The sequence below is a fragment of the Lissotriton helveticus genome, chromosome 7, assembly GCF_964261635.1.
Source record: "Lissotriton helveticus chromosome 7, aLisHel1.1, whole genome shotgun sequence".
Taxonomy (NCBI): Eukaryota; Metazoa; Chordata; class Amphibia; order Caudata; family Salamandridae; genus Lissotriton; species Lissotriton helveticus.
The window spans coordinates 677,849,944-677,871,394 of NC_136068.1; the positions used below are offsets into that span (position 1 = coordinate 677,849,944).

At 42.3% G+C, this 21,451-nt stretch overlaps 1 protein-coding gene across 6 annotated transcripts in view; it reads right to left on the reverse strand.

Moving 5' to 3' along the window:
* ABLIM3 (actin binding LIM protein family member 3) overlaps positions 1-21,451 on the reverse strand; it is a 432,795-nt gene that overhangs the window by 26,352 nt on the left and 384,992 nt on the right. For 5 of the 6 annotated variants that reach the window (XM_078652993.1, XM_078652989.1, XM_078652988.1 and 2 more), the window contains 3 exons: positions 17,875-17,939; positions 6,609-6,756; positions 144-173 (listed from right to left, as the gene is read on the reverse strand). In XM_078652993.1, the coding sequence (XP_078509119.1) occupies positions 144-173; positions 6,609-6,756; positions 17,875-17,939 (243 nt within the window). The remainder of the gene's footprint in view (positions 1-143; positions 174-6,608; positions 6,757-17,874; positions 17,940-21,451) is intronic. The other variant, XM_078652990.1, reaches the window with a different exon arrangement.

The following is a 21,451-nucleotide window of genomic DNA, read 5'->3' on the forward strand; positions in this document are numbered from 1 at the left end:
TAAACGCAGCGCTCTTAGACAGCCGCTGACAGACACGGATCCTGGCGGCCCAACAATGCTGGGATCCGCTGACACGGCCCCGGGCCACGACAAGCCCGTGCACGGCTCGGCGGGCGCGCGGCCAAAGAGCAAGACACACTCACCACTGTCTGCCAAGAACTGCATCCTGGGAGCTGAGGGGAGACAAAGTGCACAGTCAGTCAGGGCGCTAGCCGCAAACAAAGCGCCGCAGGGTGTGTGTGGGAGGGGGGAGGGGCACGGGTACCAACCGAAGATGGGAAGGATATTGGGGTGTAGATATTTCATGGCTCTCATCTGGAGGTCCCCTGTACTTCATTTCATCCCGCACTATCCCCAAAAGGGAAGCCTCCGTTTATATGCTTTTCGCTGTCGGGTTTCATCTACCACAATAATATTTCTCTGTAGAACAAAAGTACTTTTTTTTCGCTTTAGAGTGAGAGTAGTGTCGACAAAGAAGACATATTGCACTTTTCTGCACCTGGATTAATGTTTATTGTGGCACAATGAATTAATGTATATTCCACTAATGTCAATCAATACACGTGCAACAATTGTGTACACGTGATCGTAGGCCTAACTAGGGTGATGCACACTTACAACGCAACTTTTACGTCGTAATGCTGTTACAACGCAGCTATTACAACGCAGGATCCATTACATCGGATGCCATTACAACGCATGGCATTACATCGCATATGCTATTACAACGCATACCATTACATCGTAAGTATTGGTAAGTATATAATTTTTTTTTATTTTATTTAATATTATATAATTGATTTAATTATTATTAATTATAAATAAAAATAAATAAAAATATTTATTTATGTTTTTAAATATTATAAATTAAATTTATTAATTTAAGTAATTTTTTAAATAAGTATGAGTATAGGAGTATATGTTTTGGTGTACTGAGGTATATGTTTTGGGGTGTTTGGGTATTTTTTGGTTTTAGGGCAGGGTTTGGGTTTTGGGGTACAGGGGTGTTTTTAGGTTTCAGGGCTAGGTTTGGGTTTTGGGGTACAGGGGTGTTTTTAGGTTACAGGGTAGGGTTTGGGTTTTGGGGTACAAGGGTGTTTTTAGGTTTCAGGGTAGGGTTTGGGTTTTGAGGTACAGGGGTGTTTTTAGGTTTCAGGGTAGGGTTTGGGTTTTGGGGTACAGGGGTGTTTTTAGGTTTCAGGGTAGGGTTTGGGTTTTGGGGTACAGGGGTGTTTTTAGGTTTCAGGGTAGGGTTTGGGTTTTGGGATACAGGGGTGTTTTTAGGTTTCAGGGTAGGGTTTGGGTTTTGGGGTACAGGGGTGTTTTTAGGTTTCAGGGTAGGGTTTGGGTTTTGAGGTACAGGGGTGTTTTTAGGTTTCAGGGTAGGGTTTGGGTTTTGGGGTACAGGTGTGTTTTTAGGTTTCAGGGTAGGGTTTGGGTTTTGGGGTACAGGGGTGTTTTTAGGTTTCAGGGTAGGGTTTGGGTTTGGGGTACAGGGGTGTTTTTAGGTTTCAGGGTAGGGTTTGGGTTTGGGGTACAGGGGTGTTTTTAGGTTTCAGGGTAGGGTTTGGGTTTGGGGTACAGGGGTGTTTTTAGGTTTCAGGGTAGGGTTTGGGTTTTGGGGTACAGGGGTGTTTTTAGGTTTCAGGGTAGGGTTTGGGTTTTGGGGTACAGGGGTGTTTTTAGGATTCAGGGTTGGGTTTGTGATTAGGGCTAAATAAATTATATTTACCATTTATAAATTAATTAAAATATATTTATTAAATTAAATTAATTATATTATATTAATTACATTTTTAATTAAATTAATTAAATTAAAAAAATTATTTTAATTAATTTAATTTCATTACAATTTTAAACATATTTAAATTAAAATAATTTCATTATATTAATTAATTAAAATTAATTACAATTTTTATTAAAATTAAATTAAATAAATAGATTTAAATGTATTAAATTAAATTAATTACTATTTTCAAATGTATTTTAATTAAATTAAATAAATTAAATTAATTAAATTAAATTAATTACATTTTTTTTAAAAAGTATACTTACCTATACTTACGATGTAATGCCATGCGTTGTAATAGCATCTGCGATGTAATGCCATGCGTTGTAATGGCATCCGATGTAATAGATCCTGCGTTGTAAAAATTCCGATGTAACGGAATGCGTTGTAATAATCCGCGATATAGTGACACCAATCCCCTAACTAGGCCTAACTATTAACATATTTTACAGGTTTTACGAAAAAGTACAAAAAAATCAATATGGCTAATAGGAAGCCCTCTAGTGAAATAAGTGAACTCTAACTCGACATTACATTTGTTTCTTGTCATTTCCTTGCCATCATGTATCTGAGTTAGTAACTCACTAGTGCTTCGTAGAGTGAAATCCTCAACTACTCATTGTCGCTCCCTCTAGAATTAAGTACCTACAGGGAGCTACTTGGTTTCCCGATCGGCTGGGTAAAGCCGTGGCCCTGGGTCTCCACCAATCAACAGTCTCCACCACGCACACTGACCAATACCCTCTCATGTCTCCTGGATTACATGGGCAGACCTTACAGGAGTAAGCCAAACATATGTAAGCGTTGGACTGTGTGTTATCTATTGGATTACATTTTTGATCTCATCATCAGGTTTAACATGCATAAACGCAGTGCTTTAAATAGGCCGGTACTGTTGGCTACTGAGGACCAGCACTTTTTTATTTTGAGAGGGAGAGTAACTGTACTTCTCAAGAGAAATGTAATACTTTCAATTGGAGAGTACCGGCACTTCTTAGAAACAAGCAGGTACTCTGATACAGAGTACCTGCACTTCTATTTTTCCATTTCAAGCACTGCATGAACGGACAGTGTTTAAAACGATATAGGCTATCATAACACCTCTACTGAGTCATGTGTAAATGTTGCCATATGAATAAATGACGAATTACTATAGACAACTTAAATGTGAACAGTTATGTTAATAAAGCAATATCCTTTTGTGTTGCAGTGCCATTTAACTGACCGTTGAATCCATCATAGTTATTGGTTAACTCCCAGACACTGAGGGCCATACTTATCAATGTTTTGTCGTGTCGCCCTTGCGCCACAAGAGGGCGCAAGGGCGACACAAAACCTAGAGATTTATAAATCCATGTAAGGCCAGCGTGCCTGGCTCTGTGTGGCTTGGGTAAATGTGGAGTTATGCAAAGCAGCGCAAGTTGCTTTCTGGCGCGACTCTGACCCGGGAGGGGTTCCATGGGTGGAGCGTGGGTGTTCCGATGCATCCATTCATGGATACAGAAGCATTCCCAGATTTACCAATAATGATAGACCAGGTAATGCGTCAGAATGCTATGCCTCCCAAGGAGAGGCGTAATGAGGGAAAATGTCTTTCTTTTTCCTAGTTTTTTGCTCTTTCTACATGTGCTTCATTCTGTAGCACATAGAGATAGAGTAAAGTTAGTCTGAGGATTGTTTTTGTGCAGGAAGGTGTCACTTTCTGCACAAAAAGAATACTAAAGCATGGTGCAAGGGTTCTGCGTAGGTGCCAGTTTGTGCGCCAATACAGGCAGATAGCAGGATTGCGCCATATATTGTTAAATACAGCCCCATCCTGCCCTTTCACGCAGCACAACCCGAAAAGGTGGCTGGCTGCGTTGTGTGAAATGTTGATAAATATGGCCTGAGTGTGCAAAGTATTTTATGCAAAGTCTTGTGTAGCTCACGACTATTGAGTTGTCGATGGCACAAATGTTTTCAGCTTGCCCTATTCGTAAGGCCCTCATGTGTTTATTCCCACAAGCTTGTAATGTTTCCCCACAATGCCAGATGGTACTTCAAATAGGTGTGTGCTTTGCTTGCCAGTTAATTATAAAACCTGTTTCCTTACAACTTTGAAACTGAATGGATGTTGACAATCTCTTTTTTCTCACAAACTACTTAGAAGGGAGACAACACTCCCAATTTACATATGGAAACCCACATGCAGGGAACTTTGCGATCTATAGGTCCTCACTGTAGTATTAGAATGAATTATTGGCAGTTCATAAGAGAAATATTTTGCAACTTTCTGCATCCTTAGTTTTCATATTTGAATTCCTATGTATTGCTCCCCTGTTTTCCTCGAGTAACATCATGTAAAATACATGTGTACATATGGCATCCACATATATAAAGTGCACATGGCCAAATCGCCCCCGACAGTCACCCAAGGGTTGAACTCCATCCAATCCCCCTTAAGTGTCAGCACCCTGCGGCCCCAAGAATGTTCACCAATTTTAATTATCTGTTCCAATATCTAGTCTGGTCTTGAATAGTACAACCTGTCAAGCTCTATTTTATTATGCACTTTCGCAGAAAGCCCTTTTTACAACAACAAAAAATGCACTTGATTCAGTGTTGTTTTACTATGTTTTATGTATGTGTTTTTTACTGAAATAAAACAATTCATTTATTCACGTATAATACATAATGTTCTCTGCTAGTTTTGTGACAATGGAAAATGTACTTATACAGGAAGCTGTACTTGGGAGATTTTGAAATATCATCTTCAAAATACACACCGCCTCTTCTCAAACCTATTCTTTCCAGACCCTTTGCAACCCTGCAGATCACAGCAGATACAAACAAATATCAATGTAACCAATACATTTACCACAACTTAAGACCTAGGTCCAACTTTACCTGCTCTGTTTCTCCAAGTGAACCACTCAAGTTTGATGGCTTTCCTCACTTTGGACGTTCTTGCTTTCCCCTCATATAGACTGGAATGTATTATTGATCCCGTTTTTAATGCAATAGCCAGTTATTGAATTCTGTCAAATTGCAGGATATGGGCTCCATGCAGATCCCCAGAGTCAAGATAAGCACACCACTCAAATCACCCTTGTTTAGAGGGTCTCACCCTCCATGGACTCAGATCAACCCTCAAACAAGTAAAATAACTCCTGTAGACTTCAGTGGGTTCAATGGTGTGTCATTGGGGTCAAACTCCAAAATCACCTAATCCCGCCCTCTTCGGAGACTCAAAATTTGGGAGGTCTTCTTTCAGACCAGTGGATCTCCGATGACAGTCCACAGGGGCCCAGTTTCACAAGCCTTGAAGAAGACTCTGGTCATATTTTGACAAATCAACCCCAGCTTGACACTACAGTCCCACTTAAAAAGCTAAAATGCATCTCCCGCCTGATAACATTTGATGTAACAATTGGCAGGTGACTGACAAAAATACTTTGTGTAGAACTTTCTGCAAGTGTCACAACCCATGGTGCTTCTCCCAGGGGGCACCATTAGAGAGCACTTGCTCCGCACTCCTACCCTCGCCCCCCTGGACGGCGAGTGATTTCTTTTGCATGCTGCATAGGAAGGTAAGTCATTGTTCAACAATGTTATCAATGCACATATTAAATTCTTCACTAACATCTTTTCTTCAACATACTGGGTCACATTTCTCTAATTGCCAGAATTCCGCCCACACTACTCCCACCTACTACATTTCTTTCTGAGTCACTCTTCCTACCTCTCTTCAAGGCCTCTAAGACTGCACACGTGTATCTATGTAGGGTATTCGTATGCTCGAAACATGACTAGTGGAGCACAGAAGAGTGAGTGTGAGCTCATGGATATTGTTCACAGCTGTTCACAAACAGCAGACGACAGGTACACCTACAGCCCTCCATTTATAAGACCACACTGTTGCTTACCTTGCACTATCACTCTCATTGCACAACCTCTTAAATGACTGCTGCTCTGGACACCTCTGGTAAGTGTAGTTGGTAAGCAGGAATTTGTCCAGGAGTGAGTCTCTATTCCTTCTAACACACATCACTCTTCAAAACATATTTTTAGACATTTCTTTCAGGTCTTGGGTAGTTAAAGCCAACAGTAACACCCCAAACTCTCACCGATGCAGACAAACATGGGTGGACCGAGGCACACCAGGGCATCCCTTGTGAGTCAAGAAGCTGGGTTTCCAAGCTACCTGGAAGGGGTTGGAGGGGTTCACCCAAAAACAGGATATGGTGGTGCACCAACTGAATAATATCCTCCAACAGTAGCGGTGGGTGTTGGGGACGAGTGGCGGGGCAGGCGGGCAGGGAGGGGTGACATAGGGGTTGCGGACGGAAATATAAAATTGATTACAACTTACATGCAGCAGGCTACGTTGCGCTCTTCTGACCCTCTCCTCGCAGGAACAGGCTCCCATACTGCCCCGCGGCCAATCCTGAAGCTGCTCTCATGCATGACAGCAGTTACAGGATTGGACTGAGCGCCCTCAATTTGCGCTCCCAGACAGACTGGGAGCCTGTGCCTGCTCTCTCCAACCCAGCACCGCAGCTTGGGTTGTCATCCTCCATGGTCCCGCCCCCAAAGACTCAGCAGGAAAGAAAATATAAAATGATAATAAAACATGCTTTTTATTTTTCCTTTTTCTAACGCTTTTCTGATGTTTTTGAGGCAGCTGGTAGAAGAAAGCGACGCTCCTCCGCCATAGCCACCGCCGATGTCCGCCGCCGATGTCCACCGCTGATGTCCTCCAACCCAAACCTCAATCCTTAATGTAACATGGGTGTTCAATGTTCCACTGGTCCTGATTCATCTAACTCTAGCTACTTACATCCATTCAGAGAGGACTCGTAGCCGGCGTTGTGCAGGGCTTCTCTGCTCCCAGTGGAGCTGCGCGGCGGGGTCCACGGGTCGCTGTAGGCACTGGCGCGGGCCTTCATCTCCTCCTTCAGGATCAATCGTCCAATACTGCCCTGGAGCTGGTGGAGTGAGAGGAAGAAGATAGGGCCATGTGAGCATTGGCCAGGAAGAACCACCTGTCTCTAGTCCATGCCACAGCGGAACTTCTTGGCAGGGAGTTCTTTAAAACATTTCTGGACAGGCGGCTCCGGAAACAGTTCTACAAATTCTGAAAATGATTCTTGCCAAAGAGCTCAAGCAAGAAACAAGCATCACATTAAACATTAATATAACCTTTGTGTTTGAATATTATTTCATTTCAATAAATAGTTTTATCGTTAAAAATAAGGAGAGTTTGGTTTTTCCGTTTATAGGGAATTGACTCGCCAGATTATCTATGGGCATAGCATGCTTGCTCTTTAAAAGTTGCTCTTTAAAAGTTGCTCTCTAAAAGTATTTTTTTAGTCCTCTCAGGGCTCTTGCATTGCCACCTTGCTGTTTGATGTCCATAAACAGCTGCTACATTGAGACGTTGAGAGAAATGAAAGCAGTGATATGTCAAAGAAGTGCCGGAAAATGTGTTTCTACTGCCCCCTGGTGAACGTGTAAGTGTAGCACGTTAGCAAAACCACCTTCAGCATTAGGTAGGGTGTGTTATTTATTTATACGCAGGGCCGCTGGAATAATGGGGTAGTGGAGGACCAAATTATGCGGCAGGTAGACTAAATTATGCATCAAGAAAAGTCAAATTATGTGGCGTAATATGACACATTTTGTGTTATTTTTTATTTTTTACTCATGGTAAAACTGTCTGGGTAAAGATGTCACCTCAATAGTGCAAGTTTAACAACCAAACACAGCAATAAGCAACTGAAAGGTGATCGGTCAACCTTTGCAAAGAGTCTTCCACTGAACGGGAACACGTCTCCACATTTTTTATAACTTTTCATCCATTTGAGTTAGAAACAATTTTGGGGGGCAAAAATCTGCAGATTATGCAGAAGATAACGGATTATGTAGCAAATGTGGCAAATCCACCATTATGCACAAAAAGCTGCCGATACAAAATTGCATAATTCCAGTGGCTCTGCATATATATAATGTACATGAAAAGTGGGAGTGTTGATTCTGTAGGCCATATTCACAAAGCTACATACCAGTGGTGGCTGCTCTGCTAAGGCGGAGGAGCTACACCCCACAGGAAAAATTCAATGATAATAACACCATGTTATTATCATTTTATTTTTCTCTAGTGTCTCTGAAGGTGCAAGGCACGGCAGGGCTGGTCTGTCCACAGAGCAGGGGGAATAGTGGTAGGTACTTTCTATGTGTGCATGATGATTTGGGCGGCCACCTTGGGCTGGCCAAACAGTCATGCGCATTTAGCATGTTCTCCACCGGGCTGTACTGCACAGCCTGGGTGGAGAACATGTACAGTTTCCCAATCCCTCTCTGAGCGCCAAACCACGATGCTCAGACCAATCACAGCCCTGAGATAATGCAGCATTGTGTTTGGTTAGGGGAGTCTGGGAGCCTGTGCGCTTCCCGTGTTCTGTGAGCGAAGAGGAAGGAGGAGAGACAGCCGCTGGGAAGGTAAGTGAAATTTATTTTTTCCTTCTTTTTAAAAAAAATAAAATAATACCCCTACCACTAGTGCCCTGTAGCAGCTGCTACTGCTGCATACTTGTAGTAAAGGTACAAGTGCAGAATATCCATACTCAGGGCGGAATCTCTGCACTGCGCACTCTCTGCAGTGCGAAGATTCTTCCCTGAGTGCTGACATTCCACACTTGTAAACTTACTACATTTAAGTAGCTTTGTGAATCAGGCCCTGCTGTTTTCCAGGCTGGATAGCTTATGATCCCTTCCTGTATATCCAATCCTAAAAGCAGCCCCCTGATCCTCAGCCTTGGCCTAGCCCATCCCCAAATAAGAAGGCACGTTTTACAATTTGCAGACAGCAAGGGCCTTGGGTTTCAACTATCTAGTAGAATGCTCAACAATTTAAAAATGGTGAGGGGATTTATTTTGTAAATTAAGAGATGGATGGATAAGACCTGGATGACCTTGAAAGATGATAAAACAGAGTTCAAGCGGATAGGAACAAGTTCGCAAGAATGTTGAGGAAAATATTCCCCATTCAAAATCAAACCAAAGGAGAAGGTGAAAAGTGTTGCAGTAAGACAGGAAGAGGCTAAACGGCATACAGGTGACCCGTGTTCCATACCAGAGAGGATGCATACACTAACAAGTGTTCTTGTGGAAATTCCAGTATGCAAAACATGTTGACTTTGCATGATCTTGACTGTGGCAAAAGATCTAGCCAGGGTTCTTCCCATTGCTGGAAGATGCCCAGTACCACCTCGGGATGTAGACACCACTTGTGATCAGTCAGACACTGCCAGCTCAGCTCATTTGCTCTGAAAATAAGGTACCCTGCCAGGTGGTTTGCAATCAGGTAAATGTCCTGGCACTTCAACCAACTCCAGAGGGGTAGAGCCTCTTGGCATAGGATCCCACTCCACCTTGTTTTAATGCTACATGGCAGTGGTGTTGTCTGGGGCAACCTGCACCAGGCTTTTTTTAATTGATGGATAGCAGGAAGGTATTCAGAGACAGATGAATGGGCCACAACTCCAACAGATTGATGTGGAGATGGGCTTCTATTGAAAGCCAGAGACTTATGATCTCCATATTTCCATGATGGCCTCCCCAGCCCAGCAGACAGACACACCTATCAGCACAGTCAGTCCAAAGTGGGGAAGGGAGAAGCACTTCCTGCTGGAGCAATTAGGTTTGAGCAGCCACTTCTGAGATCTGGGTGACACCTGCCAGATTTCCTTGATGCTAGTCCCCTTGGAACATCAGATTCCATTTCAGAGCCTGCATGTGCTACCTGGTATACCGACAAGGAGAATGCAAGCAGCTAGGAGGTCATGAAGCCTCACAGCTGCTCTCACCGTGGACCAAGACCAAGGCTGAATCATTAGAGTTATGCTCCTGATCCTGTGGCAGCAGAGGGAAGACCCTGTACTGCACTGTGTCCAGTATTGCACAAATTAATGGAAGTCTCTGTAAAACAGTCAGGTGTGACTTTAGCTTGTTGATAGGGAACCTCAATGCTGTTTGGAGATTTTCAGTCATCTGGAGGTGGTCTTTGACTGACTATAGTGAGCCTACCATCAACAGTTACTTGTTTACGTGCGGGAATACAGGCACTCCTAGTGTCCAAAGAATGGCAGAGACCACAGCCATCACTTTTGTGAACACCTGAGGGGCACTGGTGTGTCTAAAGGAGAGCACGGCAACTTGAAACTGCTCCTGGCCTATCTTGAACCACATTTTAATTCTTTAGTACTGCAGTACATGTTTATGAAAATATTCATCCTGAATGTCGAAGGACACCATCTAGTTGCCTGGGTCCAGAGAAGACCATATCTGCGCCAGCATAAGCATTTTGAGTTTGTCCTCCCACGGGAAGGAATTTGGAGACCAAAGGTCCAAATTAGGCCAAATCCCTTTGTTCTTCGTTGGCACAAGGAAAAGTGAGAGTAACAGCCCTCACATCTTTCTGAGTCCTCTCGATAGCACCACTGAAGAGCAGCACTTGCACCTCTTTCAGAAAAATGGACAGGTGTTCTGAAATTCACTCTGATATGGAAAAGTTGGTGGGGCAAAATAAAGAGGCAGGGTATAGCCATGTTGAACAATTTGAAAGACCCATGTGTTGGACGTTATGGACTGCCACTCTGGGAGGAAAGGATTGATCCTGCCCTGCACTGGATTGGCATGCGCCACGCATGGCAAACTACATTGGTTTGGTGGCTATTGCAACAGGGGAAGAGAAATTGGAGGATGAATGCCTTTCCTAGCTCATGCACTGCATGCCAGACCCATGTTCATGGGCTAGAAAGGACTGGTGCGACTGCTTAACCAGTTAGAGAGACTGTCTCTGCCTATAGGCCAGCTCTCTGGATTAGCCTCTGAATGTTTAGAATTGGTGTTGAAACTGGAAGGGTTCAACAGACCCATAGAGCATGCCGCTGCTCTACTTTCCTTTAAGTGCTCCAAGCCAGAGCCCGTCTTCTCACTAAACAGACATAACCCATCAAAGGGCATATCCATGGTGGCGCCTGCAAATCGGCAGAATCACGCTGTGGAATGCATTCACGCATGTCAATAAAGTGCCACACTGGTGTCAACTGCCTGCTAGGCAATGAGTAGTATCTAGGCCAGTGAGTTACCATATCTTGAATTGTTTGAGCCAAAGAGGCCCTTAGGTCTTCCAAGGCAGCCAGCAAGATCTTGCTGGACATTTTCCAAAGGACATGTGTACATCGACCCTGTAAGCAAACAGCATTAAGAGAACGCAATACCAGACTGATGGAGGCAAACATACCTATAGCCTCACTCCTCTTGGACTCCCTATCTGAACGAGTTGTGGGAATGAATTTGGATTAACTTTACTACTTGAGGCAGAACCACAAGGCTCTCCGGAGTAGGATGTTTGGTACGAAATGGATGATCATCTTGAGATGGTATGTGATGCGTGGCCACCTGACTATTTACCGGTGGGCAGCAAAAGGGATTTTACCAAGTGGCCATCTTGGTATTGGTGGAGGACTCGTTAAAAGGGATCAAGGGCTCAGAAGTTGCAAGCCCTTACTGTAAATTTCCATCAGGTCTTTCGTTTTGGTCTCAACCGAAGGTAGCTGTAAATTCAGAACTTTATCTGCCCTCCGCATCACCAGTGCAGAGGAGGCACTCTCTTTAGTTGGTGGGCTAAGAGGCAAGTCAAACTCTGCCTCAGGAGAAGTATCTAGCCCACTCGCTTTTGAAAAACCATGTGAAAGGCCTTATCCGAAGAGTGAAGGTGAAAAGGGATCCCAATTCCCACCATCATCATCATCTACATCCTGGGGTGTCCCTTGCTCTGAAACAGAGCCAACAATATAATGGAGCATCAGTTAGCACATAGTCAGGCACTGAGTCAGAGTCAGGGTGTATAACGACCGGCTGTGCTTTTGTAATTTTGATGAGCGACATCGATCAAGATGAAGCCAAAGTCTGTTTGGCGTCCAACATTGATATCAAAACTGGATCCTCTTTTGGAGCCGTGATGTTGGCACTGGCATTGAAGTGGAAGGGGCTGATACGGGTCTTGGAGCCAGAGTAGAAGCCTGTACCAATGTGAATGAAGGGCTCAAAGCAGGCCTAAGGGGTTAGACAGCACAGAGGATGAATATGCTGGTGTCAACCTAACTGGGACCCCCTGCAGTTTCTTAGGCCCCAAGGAGCCCAATGGCACACCAGAGGGAACTGGAAGCACACCAAAAACCTGCAGCATGGCCTCCTTGAAGGCTTCAATCTGCTGTGGTGTTGCTAATGGCTCGGGAAACTCAGGGAACACAATGATCCACTGAGAAATTGGGTCTGTGACTAGAGACCAGGAAGATGAACAACTCGCATCATGCCACCCTCATGTCTTTTTTTGGGGTTCAGAGTGGCTAGGTGGCATTGAGTCCCGCGGAACTTTTTTTTGTTTGTGTTTGGACTTTGATTTTGACTTACAGGTGGACTTTGAGAGAGACATTGACTGCTCGCAGAAATGGTGCCTGGGGTGGGACCATGTCTGCAGCCATGACATGGAGTGAAGGTGGGCCATATGCAAAGGCTGAGATGTCTTCTTATGTTCGGCAATGTAAACTTTCACCTCCTTCTCCTGGAATACTTTTGGGTGCATAAATGCAGGTATTGCACTACTTCAAGTCATGACCCGAGCCCAGACACCAGAAACGCACCTCATGTGGGTCTGTGACTGACATCCGTTTTCTGCACTGGAGGCATGGTTTGAAACATGTAGGTGTGTGTGGTGACATAATTCCCTATGCACTGGATTTCACTTTATTAAAAGGTATTAGAAGACCGACAAAATTGGAGGAGCTCCGGATCCATGTTGGAAGACGCCGAAAGAAAGGAATTTATGTCAGCGTGCAGGGGTGGAGCTTATATGGGGCTCTGCTCTCTCACTTCCGGGAGGATACAGAGTCATCATGGAGCCACATGGCATCACCTAGCAGTGCATTGGAACAATGGCAAATAAAAGTTTCCGAATCTGGTCTGGTCAGAAAGAGAACTAGTTCAAATACTATTATCTGACTTTGTGACTCGGCCTCTAAACAACCAACTCCTTATTAGTAAAAGCGCAAAGAGGGCATAGCAATGTCTATTTGTACTAATTGTATATGATAATTCCATTTTGATCCCATTTTTGGGGCTAATTCACATTGGCATGTACGAGTGACATGTACCAAGAAACCCAAGATGCCAATTTCCCTGAATGCATGACACCACAGACACTAATGAGTCTCCAGCTCTTTTTTTTATATCACACCATGATTGTTCCACGGAGCTGTTAGGCTTGAGCTGTTCATTCACTCCTCTTTGCATTCTTACGAATGCAGTTTTGCAGGACTATGAATACCAGGATTCTGGGAAAACGGGCTGGAAGACCCATTCACAACTTCTGTTTGCAACCTGTGTCTATTTAGACATTTACATTTTGTTTTGTGATTTTGCACTTGTCACTCATGCTGGAATTAAGTTCTATGATTGCATTCACAAAACCGTGTATTGCTCAAATATTTGCAAAGTGCTCACACTGAGACCTGGGCTTAATAATGCAATGTGCTGAGGAAAGGGTGGAGTTAGAGAAAGGAATGGGGAGATGAAAAGTAAAAAAATGGCAGGTGAGAGGGAAAGGCAAGTTAACTAAAAACTGGAAGTATGGCTGGGTACGGAAGGGTTGAGTCTTAGAGTAACAGTTGTCTTCTTGGCTTCCCTCACAGCAACGGGTTGTCTTGTTTTTTTTCCAGACGATGGGAGTTTCAGAGACAGGGCATTTACTGAATCATTGGTTGAATAGAAGATGCGTGATCTATTTGGGGGATCACTGACATAATATCGAGGGACATAATATCGACTATCAAAAATATCGTTGACAAAATATCGACAGACAGAAAATCACTTTGTATCTACAAACAGGTAAGTACAAAAATATCGAGTTAAAATATCGTTTACAAAAATATAGTTTATAAAAATATCGACTTTATTAAAAACAATGTTAAATTAAATTAATATTAAAAATTAATTACTAAAATATACTTAAAAATACTTAAATTACCTTATAATATTTAAATAATTAATGAAAGTTATAAAAAAATACTTTTACAATCATATTTGTTAAAACATATATATATAGTAACATAATATAATTAAGTAATAATCAATATTATTACCGTAGGATAGCGGAAGTGTAAAAATTACTATTCCCACTCCAGAGAGTGCAACAGTAGGGAAAGCGTTGGATAGCATAGAGGTAAAAATTACTATTCCCACTCCAGTGAGTGCAACAGTAGGTAAAGCGTTGGATAGCGTAGGGGTAAAAATTACTATTTCCACTCCAGTGGGTGCAACAGTAGGGAAAGGGTTGGATAGCGTAGAGGTAAAAATTACTATTCCAACTCCAAAGAGTGCAGCAGTAGGGAAAGCGTTGGATAGCGTAGGGGTAAAAATTACTATTCCCACTCCAAAGAGTGCAACAGTAGGGAAAGCGTTGGATAGCGTAGGGGTAAAAATTACTATTCCCACTCCAGTGGGTGCAACAGTAGGGAAAGCGTTGGATAGCGTAGGGGTAAAAATTACTATTCCAACTCCAAAGAGTGCAACAGTAGGGAAAGCGATGGATAGCGTAGGGGTAAAAATTACTATTCCCACTCCAAACAGTGCAACAGTAGGGAAAGCGTTGGATAGCGTAGGGGTGAAAATTACTATTCCCACTCCAAAGAGTGCAACAGTAGGGAAAGCGTTGGATAGCGTAGAGGTAAAAATTACTATTCCCACTCCAAAGAGTGCAACAGTAGGGAAAGCGTTGGATAGCATAGGGTAAAAATTACTATTCCCACTCCAGTGAGTGTAACAGTAGGGAAAGCGTTGGATAGCGTAGGGGTAAAAATTACTATTCCCACTCCAGTGGGTGCAACAGTAGGGAAAGCGTTGGATAGCGTAGGGGTAAAAATTATTATTCCCACTCCAAAGAGTGCAACAGTAGGGAAAGCGTTGGATAGCGTAGGGGTTAAAATTACTATTCCCACTCCAAAGAGTGCAACAGTAGGGAAAGCATTGGATAGCGTAGGGGTTAAAATTACTAGTCCCACTCCAGAGAGTGCAACAGTATGGAAAGTAAATATTTCCCATATTATTTAAATAAATATAAATTAATATCTATAAAAAATGTATTAAAAGTAATTACCAATTTAATATAATATAATAATTAATCAATTAAAATTACAAATTACAATTAATTTTTACTATTAGTTACCTATTCAAATTAATTACAAATTAACAATGAATTAATTAACAATTAAAATTAATTAACAATTAATTAAAATTAAATACAATTAAATAAATTGAATTATTTATTAATTATGAATAAATTACTTCCCACCCTATTCCCCTATAAACTCACAACCCACTAGAGGAAAAAATGTAGTAAAATTAACATAATTAGCAATTAATCAATTAAATATAATTTATTGGCAATTACAATTTAATTAATTACCCATAACAAATTAATTAACAATTAATTCTAAAAAAATACCAATAAATATTTTTACATATTTGATTAATTATAAATAAATTACTTCCCACCCAATTCCCCTATAAACCCACATCCCGCTACAGAAAATAAATTAGCAAAATTAACATAATTAGCAATTAATCAATTAATTAAAATGAATTGCCAATTAAAATGTAATTAATTACCAAATATAAATTAATTAACAATTAATTAAAAATGAATACCAATATATAAATTTACATATTTAATTAATTATAATTAAATTACTTCCCACCCTATTCCCCTATAAACCCACAACCCGCTATAGAATTAAATTACGCAAAAAATAAATAAACTAAACTCATTAATTAAAATTAATTATAACATAAATACACACTTTTCACACATATAATAACATAACAAACACTATAAAAAATTCGATATTATTAAAAATTCGATAATTTTAATAACCTATGTTATATACTTCGATATTTTAACTTTCTATATTTTTAACATTCGATATTACATTACTTACCTTCAAAACGATATTTTTGATGACTATATTCTGTTCATTCGATATTTTGTCCAGACTATATTTTGTACTCGATATTATGTCCATTCGATATTTTGTAGTCGATATTATGTCTGTTTACCCTATTTGGGCATTACAAGATAAGTAGAGGGTGATGATCCTGATTCTCTGTTTGGGAAGCATCTTTTAATTTGGCCTCGTGGGTAGATCAAAGTTTTGCGATTATGAGATTTATGACTGAAGCAGAATGCGAGAGGAAGGCATCAAAGTTCTCCTGCTTGGTGCTCTTGATGGGAAGCAATCTCAAGTAACAGAAAAGAAAGGCCCACCATACCCAGGAAACCTTAGGAGGAGGTAATCAGCCGATTGTAGCTGAAGATATTGAAATGCTGCCAATACGTTTACAAATATGAGGATGGTTGGTATGTCCTGGTACACTGCCTCAGGAGGATGCTCTCTGATGTCAAGAAAGGCCGCCTCAATACAGTGGAATTGTCTGAATTTTGAAAAGTGATTATAAAAAAGCATATGATACCTGTGCCAAATCTGCAGATGCATCCAATCCAGTCTCCCTTGATTTTGCTGATTCACTGAAAATTATTAATGGACTTGACATAAGCACTATCAGGATCCAGGCATTTCCAATGGTTCTGGAGCGTGGCTGCGCCCAGGCTCCAGAACACAATTAACACGGGTAGTTGAGGGTCGATGCTCTCTCCCGGGCACAAGAAATACATTTACATGGAAATATATTAATATTCCATCCGTGGTCTTTTCAATGGCGACAAAAATGGGATCATTTGTGTCAAAAGGTTTAAGTGCTGGTCCTGTGGCCATGTATGATTTTAAATTCTTAAACTCATTCTCACAATTCTCACAGCCAACAAATTTGACAGTAGTCCAGTGACTGCTGCTAATAAAGTGAATTGACGATTTTGCTTTTAGAGACAAATGCATTGTGCTTCTTGAGTTCTTAGGAAGTGGGGAGCTAAGAAGGGCCATAGTTTGGCACTAGGTGGGAATGAGGCAGACAAAAAAGTATTGCTATTTTGTTGGCATGGTCTGCTTTTTAATTCATGTACACAAAGTATGAATGTTTTGGTTCTCGAGATGTCCTTTTTATAGGCTTCACTCTTGAATGAAGCAGGCAAGCCAGTGAAGGGAGGATCTGTAGTAAGCATCAGGAATCCAGCCGTCTGCACTACTATCTAGTTACCCTTAGGCCTGAGCAGAATTTCAGTTATGCTGGAGTAATCAGGGTAATTTAGGTAAATCCATGATGCTCTTTGTCATGGAATTAGTGATTACTCATGCTTGCGTAATTAAGAGTAATTTGGGGGGGAAAATGCTACTGTGAGAGCACATTTAGCGAGCATGATTGGCCACAGTTCTCTCCGTTAATGTTCTGCTGCATTTAGCGCTGGTTCTTAGGGTAAAATGCATCCCAGTGTCCATTTTGGATGCAAAGGTGCATTTGCGAGTAGAAAATAGAGCGAAATGCTAGTAGTAAATTTGAGGTATATTCCTTCTCTAAGATCACATTTAGCGAGCGCAACTGGATGCTCGTGCACAGTATTCGTGGTCCACTGCATTTAGTGCCCTTTCTTAACTCATAATGCATCCTTGCATATATTTTGGATGGAAGGGGACATTTTTGGATGGCAGGGAACATTTCTGTGAAAAGAACTAGCGCTAAACACAGAATTACTCTTCTTGTGCAATTCAAGTGTAATCGTTTGGAATTCTTAAGTAATTCAGCATGATTTTGCTACGCAGAATTATGAGACTTTCACCCACCCCTAGTTACCACAAGCATTGTCTGAGTATACAGAAATGTTTCAGGGACATACTTCCTTGTGCCAAGCTTTCACTTCTCCACAAGAAGATTAATTCTGTGTTTAGTGCTATCTACAATTACAACCATAATCCAGCCAGCCTCTTAGTAGACAGGAGGAATTAATCCCAACAATGTCCTACCTCAGCACCTCACTGTCTTTTCTTCAAGGGCCCTTGGGAGGTCATGTGCAATGTTTGGTAAAGTTGACTTACTTTGTGCAAGCTTCGGTCGAATCCATCTTCTTCACCGCCAGAAGAAAATCTGCGCGCTCGAGGGGCTGCAAGAGAAACCCAGAGAGATTACATCACTGCCTTTCATGGGAAATTACCTATTTCTATTTCTAACCCCACTCTTCCTCAGTACTTGGCTAGAGTATATTCATTAACAAAGCTAACAAGTGGCCAATTGTCATCTGTGACTTCTTCAGCAATAATATTATAAGCAGTATCTTGAAGGCAAGGAAAGTAGGAGAATAATTACAAGTGGAAAGACCAAACTACAAGTCATGGAATGCAAAAAGCTGTCCATGAAATTGTCAGGATTAGTGGAATGGATTGAAAATTTTATAATGTATTATTTTATTTACTTATAAAATGTAATCTCTCTAAAATATATTGAAATATATTGTATTATATTTTCTTATACTAGGTGTGGTACTAGCTTCTAAAATGTTATTACAAGTGAATTACAAGCCATTCATGACTTCACAGTGCTCAAGGGGCATAGCGACCATCTAATTGAAAAGAAAGTTGGTGTGCACAGCCCAAACACTGTTTGTGTGTGGTAGCAGTTTTTAAAAATAGACTGTCATTTCACCAAGACAGTGCTTGGGGCTGCTTTCTACCTTCCCTCATTATCTGTGAGAAGGAAGTCAGGATGTCGTAGCCAATCTGCATCATTGTGCAGCACTGGTACATCCTAGAAATGAAAATCATTTATTTCACAGGTGAAAAGTGGAGAAATCGTTATGTTTAATCCTCTGTCTTTCACCTGCAAGCAGTCGGAATTGTGAAAAGGCCTTGCAGTGGGCCCAGAGCCCGCCCAATGCTTAACATGGGTTGGCTTTCTTGTCAATTGTGGTAAACTTATACTCCTCGCAACATGGCCACCTTTGGTCACTAGACCTTTCTCTATGTTCACACCTCTTAAGCCTCCCAGTATACCTATGTGTATTCTACTTTGTACTTGAAGGTTCCACACATGTCAGTTGATGGTCTGGTCGTCTGGCGAGGTGTACTGCTCTGCTGTGTCTTAATAAACCTATCCTGTAACTTATCCAGAAATATCCTGTGATCCATCTACATCCATCTACAACAATTTGGCGACGATTTAGCTGACCAGACCAGAGAAGAAGACCAAGAAGAACAACGCAGCACCAGCAACTCCTCCCACCAAGAACCCTAGACTGTGTGCCACCCACCTGCAGTAAGAAACAAGAATACTAGCAACTAGTAACCTGAGTAACACGAGAAAACTTGGATAAAACGAAATGTAAATTATCCATAAACTTGTCAAATGCCAGACAATAAGAAGAAACCAACCGTGGATGAATCTTAACTAATATGAAGAAATCGATTCAGCCGCAAGTATTACTCATAAAATTATCAGTAACTTTGTCCCAAGACCTAGATGGAGAGTCCTGTGGTCAAAGGGAGCAAGGGGCCCAGAACGGGCAGTGGGCGAAGGGGGCCGTATGCAAAGTCCCAGAACAATGAAGCAGAGCCGGAATAGAAAGCCCACTAAGGGGATCAAAGCCCCAGAACCAGAAGCAGACAAAGGCCCCAGAATCAGAACCGGGAGAGGACAAAGGAATTCCCAGGACCGAAGAGGACAAAGGCCCCAGAATCAGAACTGGGATGGGACAAAGGACGTCCCAGGACCGGAAGGGGACAAAGGTCCCAGACTTAGTACCGGGAGTGGACAAAGGATGTCCCAGGACCAGAAGGGGACAAAGGCCCCAGAATCAATACCGGGAGGGGACAAAGGAGGTCCCAGGACTGGGAGAGTTAATGACCGAGATTCGTGACGGACAAAAGTTTCAGTACCACGACAGAAAATCGTGAGAAGGTGGTTCCCTGAACCGGGACGAATGTTCCGCGACTAGAACCGGGCTTTATAGCCCACAGTACTGAGACAGTTAGTCCACAGAAAAGCAAAAGAAGAAAAAATAAAAGAACTTAGAGGCCCGAACCACAGCAAGAGGCCCATAACCCAAGAAAGAGAACCAGAACCGAGACACCTGGTACAGAACTTCACCTTGGACTGTGAGATATCTGGCTTCAACTTTTTCTTCGGGAACATTCTTCCAGAACTTTTTGAGCATGTAGGCACTTGTTGAACTGTTCAATCTTCAACTATGAGCTTTTTCTCTTCCTGTTTTTGCTGGTCAACGACGGATTGCAGAGAGTAGACTGTCTCTTCCTTTTTGTCAATCGAAGAGGAGTAGGTGGTCATGATGATAATCCTGTTTCTTTCTTCACCCTTGACCCGAAACAAAATGATTATTCGCCTTCATCATCTGGAAGTCCAGGAGGTCGCTGACATCCTATTTGTCTTGATTTTTATTGTTGTTGTCTCTCATGCTTTCTGCTTGTGTTTTGTTTGTTTCTTTTCTTTTCTATGTACAGGAGGAAGATGCCTAGTAAACTTATACTCCTTGCAACATGGCCACCTTCGGTCATTAGACCTTTCTCTATGTTCACACCTCTTATGCCTCCCAGTATACCTATGTGCATTCTACTTTGTACTTGAAGGTTCCACACTTGTCAGTTGATGGTCTGGTCAGCTGGTGAGGTGTACTGCTCTGCTGTCTCTTAATAAACCTATCCTGTAACTTATCCAGAAGTATCCTGTGATCCATCTACATCCATCTACAACATCACTCTCATTAGCTTGCTTTTTATTCATTAACATGTGAAGGCTTACCTTCCTCATCTTGCGATTGTCCCTCCCATGGAACATGGTCTTATTACTTGTGACCGTCCTTTGCTTACTTTTCAGATACTATTGTTTTCTTTCATTAAGCACCACATGGGAATGCATGTGTTTTCTAGCTGTCTCCCCTGTGTACTACTCTCCGTCCTCTGCTGCACACCATGTTTCTGTCTCAATTACATAGTTCTCCTTGACCCTCCACGTTATGCTCGGCATAGTGCGCCTCATTCCCCCTTGGTTTTCTCACTCCTGTGCTTCTTATCCCCATGCTGCACTTTGTCCTGGTGCTCTGAACATCTCCCACCTGCCCTTCGGGTTGCTACGTCCTCTGTGCTTAATTTGTGCCGTGCTTTCTGGTGCTAAGCACCGGCACCTATTTCTCAGCACCGGGTCTATAGAATTAATGAGCATAAGTATGCTCCAGAGGAGTGTGTTTCAGGTGCCGACTTTTTCCGGGTGGGGTAAAGTTTATTTCATTGCTTGAGGCTTGATTGGAGTCGGTCAGCTGCGGAGCGAAGTTGTGAGCAGGGCTGTGGTCCGAGGCACCTTCAAGGCTCTGCAGGGACAGGCAGGCCTCGGCGCGAAACAGAACAGGCAGGCCTCGGCGCGAAACAGAACAGGCAGGCCTCGGCGCGAACGGAACAGGCAGATTTCAGCACAAAACAATTGACTTCCGGGGCACTCCTGGCAGCGCGAGAGCTGGTTGGTTGATTGTCCCATCCGAGCCCCCGGCCACAAAGGAGGGCTACGCTTGACACAGCTCGGGTTTCCTGTGCTCCCTGACACCTCGCATACTTTAGATGCAAAACTTTCCTTAAGACAAACTCAGAGCGCTCACCGTGTTCTGGGATAACA